At 42.2% G+C, this 13414-nt stretch overlaps 1 protein-coding gene across 2 annotated transcripts in view; it reads right to left on the reverse strand.

Moving 5' to 3' along the window:
- Positions 1-1195: 1195 nt before the first annotated feature.
- Positions 1196-13414, reverse strand: part of LOC135510753 (uncharacterized) — a 29163-nt gene continuing 16944 nt past the window's right edge. For both annotated transcript variants that reach the window (XM_064931927.1, XM_064931926.1), the window contains 2 exons: positions 10986-11162; positions 1196-8185 (listed from right to left, as the gene is read on the reverse strand). In XM_064931927.1, coding sequence (XP_064787999.1) covers positions 7935-8185; positions 10986-11162 — 428 coding nt within the window. In that variant the 3' untranslated portion in view covers positions 1196-7934. The remainder of the gene's footprint in view (positions 8186-10985; positions 11163-13414) is intronic.

Genomic DNA, 13414 nt, shown 5'->3' on the forward strand with positions numbered 1-13414 from the left:
AAATATTTGCAAATGTCCCAAAAAAATTATTTATAGACCCTTTGCAATGAGACTTGAAATTGAGCTGAGGAGCATCCTGTTTCCAATGATCATCCTTGAGATGTTTCTATAACTTCATTGGAGTCCACCTGTGGTAAAGAGCAGGTCGCCTGGCCAAAATGAGCAATCGGGGGAGAAGGGCCTTGGTCAGGGAGTGACCGAGAACCTGATGGTCACTCTGACAGAGCTCCAGAGTTCCTCTGTGGAGATGTGAAAACCTTCCAGAATGACAACCATCTCTGCAGCACTCCACCAATCGGGGCTTTATGGTAGAGTGGCCAGATGGAAGCCACTCCTCAGTAAAAGGCACACGGCAGCCCGCTTGGACTCTGCCAAAAGGCACCTAAAGGACTCTCAGACCATGAGAAACAAGATTCTCTGGTCTGATGAAACCAAGATTGAACTCTTTGGCCTGAATGCCAAGCGTCACGTCTGGAACAAACCTGGCACCATCCCTACGGTGAAGCATGGTGATGGCAGCATCATGCTGTGGGGACGTTTTTCAGCAGCAGGAACTGGGAGACTAGTCAGGATTGAGGGAAAGATTAACAGAGCAATCCTTGATGAAAACGTGCTCCAGAGCGCTCAGGACCTCAGATTGGTGCAAGGGTTCACTTTCCAACAGGACAACAACCCTATGCACACAACCAAGACAACCCAGGAGTGGCTTTGGTACAAGTCTCTGAACATCCTCGAGTGGCACAGCCAGAGCCTGGACTTGAACCCGATTGAACATCTCTGGAGAGACCTGAAAATAGCTGTGAAGCAACAATCCCCATTCAATATGACATATCTTGAGATTATCTGCAGAGAAGAATGGGAGAAACTCCCCAAATACAGGTGTGCCAAGCTTGTAGAGTCATACCCAAGAAGACTCGGCACTGTAATCGCTGCCAAAGAAGCTTCAACAAAGTACTGCGTAAAGGGTCTGAAAACGTATGTAAATGCGATAAGTATTTAATTTTTTAAATAAATGCACAACATTTCTAAAAACCTGTTTTGCTTTGTCGTTATGGGGTATTGTGTGTAGATTGATGCAGATTAAATTGTTTATCAATTGTAGAATAAGACTAAATAAAAAGTCAAGTGGTCTGAATCCTTTACTAATGCACTGTATGTTTTATGTTGCATCTGTTACCGTAGTACAAAATCTCACTTTGTGGTTAAGAAAACACTTTAAAATGTGATACACTTTAATAAGTAGTATTTACATTATGTACACCAAAGCACAATAAGACCTTAATAACCCCTACTATGTCCAATTTCATTGTTGATTAGTACACATTTACATTTGTTACTAATAAGACCATATGATAGTTTAATAAAATAAAAAAACACATTATAAACCATTTGAACAATGAGTGCCATGTTTCATACTAGTATGACTAAGACCGGGGTACAAAGGTACATGTGAACAAGTTCACTGGTGCATCACGGTCCAATACTTTGATCAATACAGTTGACCATGAAAGCAATGGTTGGGGTCCACGCCAGTCAGTTAACGATATCAAACACACACTTTACAGTTCATAGATGTCCCAGTCCATATGACATGTAGGCTAATTCTAGGGTGGCTCTTATGGGTTAAAACCATAATGTTTCTTCTTCCATCTTTGTAAAGACAACCTAACATTCACATTTCGTCTTCAGCTTTCAGTGGAGATGGAAGCTTGACTTCCAAACATTCTCCAATCCTGAACTCACTCACTTTCTCAGTTCTTTCTCCGTCATGTCCCATCACATTGAAATTGGGTCTTTAAAACTCGGATACTCTTCCGCACTTCTAGGACCAATGATTCCCAATCCAGGGCCTGTATCCATAAAGCGTCAGAGTAGAAAATTGGTCTTAAGTACCGAAAAGAGACATTTTACTCCTACTCTTATGGGGTCGTTCCATAGAATCTCAATCACTTTCTGACTGCATCCCTTTTGATTAGAATGAAACCCTCCGTACAAGCTTGCCCATTGTAGAAGTGGTCAGAAAGTGATTTTTGGGACCTGAATGACAAAACATTCTGGAGATAGAGGTGCTCAAAGTTGACCCATTTTGCATACCCGACCATGAAAACACATGTCATCACTAAAAAAGATAAATGGTTGAATTTGAAAGCTTATAAAAAAGGGTTGTCAAACCAATTATTTGTATTAACATAGAGAAATTATGTATGCTTTTACCTTTATGTTAAAAGGTTTATTTTAAAAGCTAAAAAATACCTTTTCTATTAAGGTATTTTTCCAGAAATTATTAGTTTGACACTTTCTGATCACGAATACCATGGGCAAGCATGTATGGTAGGCTGTATACATCTTTCAGGTAGTAACTTGATAAATGCAATTTCAATTTCAATTGTGTACCAGCTAAATGGCAGTGAACTGAAGGGATAGGTCCATTCTATGAATCCTGGTTATGATTGAAATTACATCCACCCTGTATTCATGAGAATGATCTGTCTCAACCGATTTAGTGCACAACACAAACACTCAGACTATGTAACATAGGAGGGTCTAAGCTACAACATGTGAAAATGAAAAAAATGAGTTTACACATTTTTTGATAATTGACATTAAAAGAGAAGTTCACCCAAAATACAGAAAATCCCAAATGATTCCATACATTCAAACTAGTTCAGTGGAGTTTGCCCTCTCCCCAGCTCTCTCGGCGGCGAAGTGAATACAGCGTTACATATGAGTTATACAAAGTAAACAGCAATCTACAAATATGTATGACAACGAAATAATCGCTAGTGATGAAGAAAACAACTGGAGGAGTGGGGGTGGGTCGATGGTGTCGTCTAACAGTATTTATTTGAGCCCGAGTATTCGGACAAAGAATTAAGGCAAATTGAACTTCAGATGGCCACTGCCGCTCTAGCCACTGAAGCCGTAGCAGTAGCTGGACCACAGCCACAACCCATCCACAGAATCAACACAGACTGGTGGTGCAGTTGTGGCAATTGCGCGGCAATGCCGTGAATGAGAAATGTTTGTGCTGCAGAGAAAAAGAATACATGTCTACAATTCGTACAGTAATGGAGTAATGTAATGAGGAACAGTTAGTTTGCTTTTGCGACCTGATGGGTTCTGACTTCTAAACTTGAAAATACAAAATACCAGAAACCGTGGATTGATGGCAGCATTCGTGCGAAACTGAAGGCACACATCACGGACAAACTGAATTGGTCCACCCACACGGACAGCGTGGTGAAGGCACAGCAGCGCCTCTTCAACCTCAGGAGGCTGAAGAAATTTGGCTTGTCACCAAAAGCACAAACTTTTACAGATGCACAATCAAGAGCATCCTGTCGGGCTGTATCACCGCCTGGTACGGCAACTGCTCCGCCCACAACCGTAAGGCTCTCCAGAGGGTAGTGAGGTCTGCACAACGCATCACCAGAGGAAAACTATCTGCCCTCCAGGACACCTACACCACCCGATGTCACAGGAAGGCCATAAAGATCATCAAGGACAACAACCACACGAGCCACTGCCTGTTCATCCCGCTATCATCCAGAAGGCGAGGTCAGTACAGGTGCATCAAAGCAGGGACTGAGAGACTGAAAAACAGCTTCTATCTCAAGACCATCAGACTGTAAACAGCCACTACTAACATTGAGTGGCTGCTGCCATACATGTAAAAAATGTATCACTAGCCACTTTAAACAATGCCACTTAATATAATGTTTACATACCCTACATTACTCATCTCATATGTATATACTGTACTCGATACCATCTACTGCATCTTGCCTATGCCGTTCTGTACCATCACTAATTCATATATATTTATGTACATATTCTTCATCCCTTTACACTTGTGTGTATAAGGTAATTGTTAGGTTAGATTACTCGTTGGTTATTACTGCATTGTCGGAACTAGAAGCACAAGCATTTTGCTACACTCGCATTAACATCTGCAAACCATAAAATTTGATTTGATATTTTTATTCATATCACAGAGGGAGGAGAGGGGAACGTAGAACGTTTACATTCTGACAGACATCAGGGATCCTATGAGGAGGAGTGAGGAATTTGGGGCCGAGGTCAGGTCAGATGAAGTGAGGAAGAACAGATATCAATAAGTTTCTGTCTAGCAGCAGAGATGTATTGGCTGTTCAGATGTGTAGGAGACTCAGCATAGGAGAAAGAGTTAAATAACAGTACTTGTGTGAATAGGTTGTCTTATGCAGCTGTTTGACCAAGTGGGTGAATAAACTTGGTTTGAGCATTACTAAGCACCCGCAAGTTTTACTGGGTTCATTTAGAACCTAACAGACCACAGGGATTTTGCTGCCCACATACACTCTGGTGTCCTGGAAACGTGTTTCTGTATTCCAAAAAACGAACTGGAATGTTTCTCAATTTTGGGTAAGCTTCTCCTTTAACGATACAAAGAAAGAACATAAAAATACACTGTGCTTTCGAAAATTATTCAGACCCCTGGACTATTTCCACATTGTTACGTTACAGCCCTAATAACAAAATGTTTAAATAAAATAAATTCCTCAATGTGTACACAATACCCCATAAGAATGGCTAGAAGGAAGCCACTCGTCATTAAAATGCACATGACAGCATGCTTAGAGTTTGCCAAAAGGCACCTAAAGACTCTCAAACCATGAGAAGCAAGATTCTCTGTTCTGATGAAACCAAGATCGAACTCTTTGGCCTGAATGCCAAGCGTCATGTCTGGAGGAAACCTGGCACCATCCCTACGGTAAAGCATGGTGGTGGCAGTATCATCCTGATGGGATGTTTTTCAGCGCCAGGGACTTGGAGACAAGTCAGGATAGAGGGAAAGGCGAGCAGAGAAAAGTACAGAGATCGCTCTGGAAGTTTTCATCAACGCTCAAGACCACCTTCCAAAAGAACAACGACCCTAAGCACACAGCCAAGACAACGCAGTAGTGGCTTTGGGACAAGTCTCCTTGAGTGGCACCGACGCTCCCGATTCAACATGACAGGCTTGTAGAGTCATACCCAGGAAGACAACGCTGTAATCGCTGCCAAAGGTGCTTCAACAAAGTACTGCGTAAAGGGTCTGAAAACCTAAGTAATATATATATCTATATACACACACACACAAACACACAGAGTGGGGCAAGAAAGTATTTAGTCAGCCACCAATTGTGCAAGTTCTCCCACTTAAAAAGATGAGGCCTGTAATTTTCATCATAGGTACACTTCAACTATGACAGACAAAATGATAAAAAAATCCAGAAAATCACATTGTAGAATTTTTAATGAATTTATTTGCAAATTATGGTAGAAAATAAGTATTTGGTCACCTACAAACAAGCAAGATTTCTGGCTCTCACAGACCTGTAACTTCTTCTTTAAGAGGCTCCTCTGTCCTCCACTCATTACCTGTATTAATGGCACCTGTTTGAACTTGTTATCAGTATAAAAGACACCTGTCGACAACCTCAAACAGTCACACTCCAAACTCCACTATGGCCAAGACCAAAGAGCTGTCAAAGGACACCAGAAACAAAATTGTAGACCTGCACCAGGCTGGGAAGACTGGGTGACCTAGTGAATGACCTGCAGAGAGCTGGGACCAAAGTAACAAAGCCTACCATCAGTAACACACTACGCCGCTAGGGACTCAAATCCTGCAGTGCCAGACATGTCCCCCTGCTTAAGCCAGTACATGTCCAGGCCCGTCTGAAGTTTGCTAGAGAGCATTTGGATGATCCAGAAGAAGATTGGGAGAATGTCATATGGTCAGATGAAACCAAAATATAACTTTTTGGTAAAAACTCAACTCGTCATGTTTGGAGGACAAAGAATGCTGAGTTGCATCCAAAGAACACCATACCTACTGTGAAGCATGGGGGTGGAAACATCATGCTTTGGGGCTGTTTTTCTGCAAAGGGACCAGGACGACTGATCCGTGTAAAGGAAAGAATGAATGGGGCCATGTATCGTGAGATTTTGAGTGAAAACCTCCTTCCATCAGCAAGGGCATTGAAGATGAAACGTGGCTGGGTCTTTCATCATGACAATGATCCCAAACACACCGCCCGGCAATGAAGGAGTGGCTTCGAAAGAAGCATTTCAAGGTCCTGGAGTGGCCTAGCTAGTCTCCATATCTCAACCCCATAGAAAATCTTTGGAAGGATTTGAAAGTCCGTGTTGCCCAGCAACAGCCCAAAAACATCCCTGCTTAAAAGGAGATCTGCATGGAGGAATGGGCCAAAATACCAGCAACAGTGAGTGAAAACCTTGTGAAGACTTACAGAAAACATTTGACCTCTGTTATATACCCTTTGTTGTCAATGACAAAGTATTGAGATAAACTTTTGTTATTGACCAAATACTTATTTTCCACCATAATTTGCAAATAAATTCATACATTTCCCCTCATTTTGTCATATTTGAAGTGTACCTATGATGAAAATTACAGGCCTCTCATCTTTTTAAGTGGGAGAACTTGCACAATTGGTGGCTGACTAAATACTTTTTTGCCCCACAGTATATATATATATATTTTTTTTTTATAAATGTGCAACATTTATAAAAACCTGTTTTGCTTCGTCATTATGGGTTATTGTGTGTAGATTGATGAGGGGGAAAAAACGATTTAATACATTTTAGAATAAGGCTGTAACTTAACAATGTGTAAAAAGTCGAGAGGTCCGAATACTTTCCCAAATGCACTGTATATATACAGTACCGTCAAAAGTTGGGACACACCTACTCATTAAGAGAATACCAAGAGTGTGCAAAGCTTTCATCAAGGCAAAGGGTGACTACTTTGAAGAATATCAAATATATTTTGATTTGATTAACACTTTCGTGGTTACTACATGATTCCATAGTGTTGATGTCTTCACTATTTTTCTACAATGTAGAAAATAGTAAAAATAAATAAATAAACCCTTGAATGAGTAGGTGTCCAAACTTTTGACTGGTACTGTGTGTGTACATATGTACATTGGAAAAAAGTATCAAATAGTTTGGCAACTCTGTTTGAAAACTTTCAAATGACATCAAACTTGGAACAGTTATATTTTTTCAGTCATAAAGACATGGATGTCTTACGGTAGGGTGGGAAATACAAAATGGGTCAACTTTGCGCAACTATCTCCTGAATGTTTTGGCATTCAGGTCCAAAAAGTCACTTTCAGACAACTTCTACCATGGACAAACATGTTTGGAAGTTTTTATTCAATTCTAAAGGGGTGCAGAAAGTGAATTCATATGGAATTCAACGACCGTATGGGAAAAAATAAAAGCTTTGCATGAAGCCTCTTTAGTGATGAGTCGCACCTAAAACCGACATGGGGGGGGGTCATAATACGCTACAGACGTTTGTGAAAAGACCGACTTTCGGGATGTCTCACGGCCTGACAAACACCGCTTTAGCTCTGCCACCTTTCACTGTGGAAGGGCGACATCAAACTTCTCATTACCGTTAAAAAAAAATGGAATTTGATGGGTATTTCTTTATTATGCTAATTCAATTTGAACAACCATCAGAATTTGTAAAAAATATATATATATTTCGCATGCCAACATATTAGGCAAGAATTAAGAGAAGGCTGACCGTGTCAGGCAAAAATTATGTAACTATGTATTCTAACAAAAGCTTTTAACAGGATTCCTTGGGCCTTTTCTGAGACACTTTGTGGATATGGCCCCAGGTTACAGGAGACATTTCAACTAATCTCAATGAATTATCGTTTTGACTCTTGAAGTCAACATTACAGATATGGACTAATATTGAACTCCTAGTCCCAGGTACGAGTCTTTAAAATTAAGTTGGAGGTCAGGTTAATTCAGTAGAAAACCAGTAGACTGAGCTTACTTTGCCAGGACCAGAATCAGGTCACTCCAGATCATAGCAGTCGGTTCTCGACCTCTCACATCTCTCTCTCTCTCCCCATCCCTATCTAACAGAGTACCCCTTGTCCTGCACTCTCCTTCCGGCATTGCTTCTTCAGTAGCTGGATGCGGTTGTGGCAGTAAAACTTGATGGCCCTCCAGTCGCGCTGGTTGCTGACCAGCAGAGGGCAGAGGTGCAAGCAGTGCTCGCAGTCTGCCTTGGCTGGCACGCGCAATTCCATGATGTTCCTCTTCAGGTGCGTCTCCACAGCGACTCGCTCCGCCTCCGACCAGGGCCGCTTCAGCACCCCACGCTTCCCTGGGAACACAGGACAGACTCATATGTATCAATTACCAAATCCAAATCCATCCCCACAGAGCACCGGACCCCTAATCTATACAGTGCCTTCACCAAGTATACACACCCCTTTACTTTTTCCACATTTTGTTGTGTCACAGCCTGAATTTAAAATTGATTACAGCTGGATTTTTTTGTTCACTGGCCTAAAGACAACACCGCATAATGTCAAAACAGATTTAATTATTATACATTTTTATTTTTTTTAAGTTTCCAAATGAATTACAAATGAAAAGCTGAAACCGCTTTATGGTAAGCCGAAATAAGTTCAGGAGTACAAATGTGTGTCTACATAATAAGTTGCATGGACTCAGTGTGCAGTAAAAAAATTGGATCTTATTGAACGCAAACACATTTAGCAGACGTTATTGCAGGTGTAGCGATATGCTTGTGTTCCCATCTCCAACAGTGCAGGAATATCTAACAATACACACAAAAAAAAATATAAAATCTATTCTAATAATAAATTCTATATACAGTTGAAGTCTGAGGTTTACATACACCTTAGCCAAATACTTTTAAACTCAGTTCACAATTCCTGACATAAAAATCAGTTTTACAAGGGTTAAAGACACTAACAGCTTACAGACGGTAGTCCATTAAGGTCACAGTTATGAAAACTTAGGACACTAAAGAGGCCTTTCTACTGACTCTGAAAAACACCAAAAAAAAGATGCCAAGGGTTCCTGCTCATCTGCATGAATTTGCCTTAGGAATGCTGCAAGGAGGCATGAGGACTGCAGATGTGGCCAGGGCAATAAATGCAATGTTCATACTGTGAGACACCTAAGACAGAGCTACAGGACAAACAGCTGATCGTCCTCGCAGTGGCAGACCACGTGTAACAACACCTGCACAGGATTGGTATATCCTAACATCACACCTGCGGTACAGGAAGGCGACAACAACTGCCCGCAATAGGCTGAGAGAGGCTGGACTGAGGGCTTGTGGGCCTGTTGTAATGCAGGTCCTCACCAAACATCACCGGCAACGTTGCCTATGGGTACAAACCCACCAAGCGCTGGACCAGACAGGACTGGCAAAAAGTGCTCTTCACTGACGAGTCGCGGTTTTGTCTCACCAGGGGTAACGGTCGGATTTGCGTTTATCATCAAAGGAATAAGTGTTTCACCAAGGCCTGTACTCTGGAGTAGGATCAATTTGGAAGTGGAGGGTCCGTCATGGTCTGGGGCAGTGTGTCACAGCATCATCAGACTGAGCTTGTTGTCATTGCTGGCAATCTCAATGCTGTGTGTTGAAGGAAAGACATCCTCCTCCCTCATGTGGTACCCTTGCTGCAGGCTCATCCTGACATGACCCTCCAGCATGACAATGCCACCAGCCTTACTGCTCGTTCTGTGCATGATTTCCTGCAAGACAGGAATGTTAGTGTTCTGCCATGGCCAGAAAAGTGCCCGGATCTCAATCCCATTGAGCACGTCTGGGACCTGTTGGATCGGAGGATGAGGGTTAGGGCCATTCACCCCCAGAAATGTCAGGGAGCTTGCAGGTGTTTTGGTGGAAGAGTGGGGCAACATCTCACAGCAAAAACTGGCAAATCTGATGCAGTCCATGAGGAGGAGATGCACTGCAGTATTTAATGCAGCTGGTGGTCACACCAGATACTGACTGTTATTTTTTATTTTGACCTACCTTTGCTCAGGGACACATTATTCTATTTCTGTTAGTCACATGTCTATGGATCTTGTTCAGTTTCTCTCAATTGTTCAATCTTATCTTCATACAAATATATGCATGTTAAGTTTTCTGAAAATAAACAGTTGACAATGAGTGTTTACTTTTTTGCAGAAATATATACACACACATTCTATCTTTGGGAAAGTATTCTGACCCCTTCAATTTTCACATTAGACTTATTCTAAAATGTAATTGTTTGTTTTTGTCCCCTCAATCTACACACAATACACCATAATGACAATGCAAAAATGTTTTGCTAACCTTTTTGGGATAGGGGGCAGCATTTTCACTTTTGGATGAATAGCGTGCCCATAGTGAACTGCCTCCTACTCTGAAGCTAATATATGCATAATATATGCATATTATTATTGGATAGAAAACTATCTGAAGTTTCTAAAACTGTTTGAATGATGTCTGTGAGTATAACAGAACTCATACGACAGGGGAAAACCTGAGAAAAATCCAACCAGGAAGTGGGACATCTGAGGTTTGTAGTTTTTCAAAGCTTGGCCTACATTGAGATATGGATGAGGATACACTTCCTAGGGCTTCCACTAGATGTCAACCGTCTTTAGAAACTGGTTTGAGGATTCTACTATAAAGGAGGGGCTCATACGACCTCTGAGTCAGTGGTCTGGCAGAGTACCTTGGTCTCATGACGCGCGCTCCCACAATATCAATGTTGCCAGCTAACGTATAAGAGGGAATAGAAGGCCTAGTTGGACAAGGCACATGATGAAAGTTAGGTTGCCTAAACATTAATTATTTAATACACTATGTGACTAAAATGGCTGTGACTAAAACAAAGACAAAAATTGTCCAGAGTTTTAGTCAAAAACTAACGAAGGATGAAATTACTAAAATGTGACTAAGATTTCTAGATTTGAAAAGATCGATAGGTGTTAGGAAGTAAACGAGACGCTTGTCGAGTCCCTTGTTGATCAAACTTGTCTGACGCGAGCACCCACTTTCTCACAAAAATAAGCTATTGTTCAAAACAATTCACCAAAATATGCATTAATACACAAAGCATTGGTTAGGCCAAAAATACAATGGTACATACCGGACTTGGGCTGGATGCTTCTCCTTTTGTGGGCACCAGGGAGCGGAGGGTTGACAGAGGGAGGGGGTCCTTTTTTCTTGCGGGGGGGTCGACCTGGTCGCTTCTTCACCACCTCCACCTTCTCTGCCTCCCCGTCCGAGTCACCTGAGAAGGAGTCTGCAGAGTTACCCGACATCACTGTTGGATAGGGATAGAAGAGGGAGAGGGCACATATGTCAACAGGAATATAACGTACAACATGCTTTGTTCATTCACCAACACCTTCTTTACAAACTCAGAAAAAAAGAAACGTCCTCACTGTCAACTACGTTCATTTTCAGCAAACTTAACATGTGTAAATATTTGTATAAACATAACAAGAGTCAACAACTGAGACAAACTGAACAGGTTCCACAGACATGTGACTAACAGAAATTTAGTAATGTGTCCCTGAAAAAAAGGGGGTCAAAATCAAAAGTAACAATCAGTATCTGGTGTGGCCACCAGATGCATTAAGTACTGCAGTGCATCTCTTCCTCATGGACTGCACCAGATTTGCCAGTTCTTGCTGTGAGATGTCACCCCTACTCTTCCACCAAGACACCTGCAAGTTCCCGGACATTTCTGGGGGAAATGGCCCTAGCCCTCACCCTCCGATCCAACAGGTCCCAGACGTGCTCAATGGGATTGAGATCCGGGCTCTTCGCTGGCCATGGCAGAACACTGACATTCCTGTCTTGCAGGAAATCACGCATTGAACGAGCAGTGTGGCTGGTGGTATTGTCATGCTCGAGGATCATATCAGGATGAGCCTGCAGGAAGGGTACACATGATGGAGGAGGATGTCTTCCCTGTAACACAGTGTTGAGATTTCCTGCAATGACAACAAGCTCGGTCCGGTGATGCTATGACACACCGCCCCAGACCATGACGGACCCTCCACCTCCAAATCGATCCTGCTCCAGAGTACAGCCCTCAGTGTAACACTCATTGCATCGACGATAAACGAGAATCCGACCATCACCCCTGGTGAGACAAAACCTTGACTCGTCAGTGGAGAGCACTTTTTGCCAGTCCTGTCTGGTCCAGGGACAGTGAGTTTGTGCCCATAAGCCACATTATCGCCGGTGATGTCTGGTGAGGACCTGCCTTACAACAGGCCCACAAGCCCTCAGTCCAGTCTCTCTCAGCCTATTGCGGACAGTCTGAGCACTGATGGAGGGATTGTGCTTTCCTGGTGTAACTCGGGCAGTTGTTGCCATCCTGTGCCTGTCCCACAGGTGTGATGTTCGGATGTACCGATCCTGTGCAGGTGTTGTTACACGTGGTCTGCCAATGCGAGGACGATCAGCTGTCCGTCCTGTCTCCCTGTAGCGCCGACTTAGGCGTCTCACAGTACGGACATTGCAATTTATTGCCTTGGCCACGTATACAGTCCTCATGCCCACTTGCAGCATTCCTAAGGCACGTTCATGCAGATGAACAGGGACCCTGAGCATCTTTCTCTTGGTGTTTTTCAGAGTCAGTAGAATGGCCTCTTTAGTGTCCTAAGTTTTCATAACTGTGACCTTAATTGCCTACTGTCTGTAAGCTGTTAGTATCTTAACGACCGTTCCACAGGTGAATGTTCATTAATTGTTTATGGGTCATTGAACAAGCGTGGGAAACACAATGAAGATCTGTGAGGTTATTTGGATTTTTACGAATTAGCTCTGAAAGACAGGGTCCGTTTTTTTTTTTACAATGTAAAGGACTTGGAGACTTGGGGCAATGTTTTCCTCTGGAATTTACACTTGAGGTCGACCGATTAATCTGAATGGCCGTTTAAGTTTTCATAACAATCGGAAATCGATTTGGCCGATTAAAAAAACATATGTTTTTTACACCTTTATTTAACTTGGCAAGTCAGTTAAGAACACATTCTTATTTTCAATGACGGCCTAGGAACAGTGGATTAACTTCCTTGTTCAGGGGCAGAACGACAGATTTTTACCTTGTCAGCTTGGGGATTCAATCTTGTAACCTTACAGTTAACTAGTCCAACATTCTAACCACCTGCCTCTCATTGCACTCCACAAGGAGTCTGCCTGTTACGCGAATGCAGTAAGAAGCCAAGGTAAGTTGCGAGCTAGCATTAAACTTCTTATAAAAAACAATCAATGAATCATAATCACTAAATAACTACACAAGGTTGATGATATTAGTTTATCTAGTGTGTCCTGCTTTGCATATAATCAATGTCGCTGCTCCAACGTGTACCTAACCATAAACATCAATGCCTTTCTTAAAATCAATACACAAGCATATATTTTTAAACCTGCATATTTAGTTAATATTGCCTGCTAACATGAATTTATTTTAACTAGGTAAATTGTGTCACTTCTCTTGCAACAGAGTCAGGGTATATGCAGCAGTTTGGGCCGCCTGGCTTGTTGCGAACTGTGTGAAAA

This window comes from Oncorhynchus masou, chromosome 23, assembly GCF_036934945.1.
Source record: "Oncorhynchus masou masou isolate Uvic2021 chromosome 23, UVic_Omas_1.1, whole genome shotgun sequence".
NCBI lineage: Eukaryota > Metazoa > Chordata > Actinopteri > Salmoniformes > Salmonidae > Oncorhynchus > Oncorhynchus masou.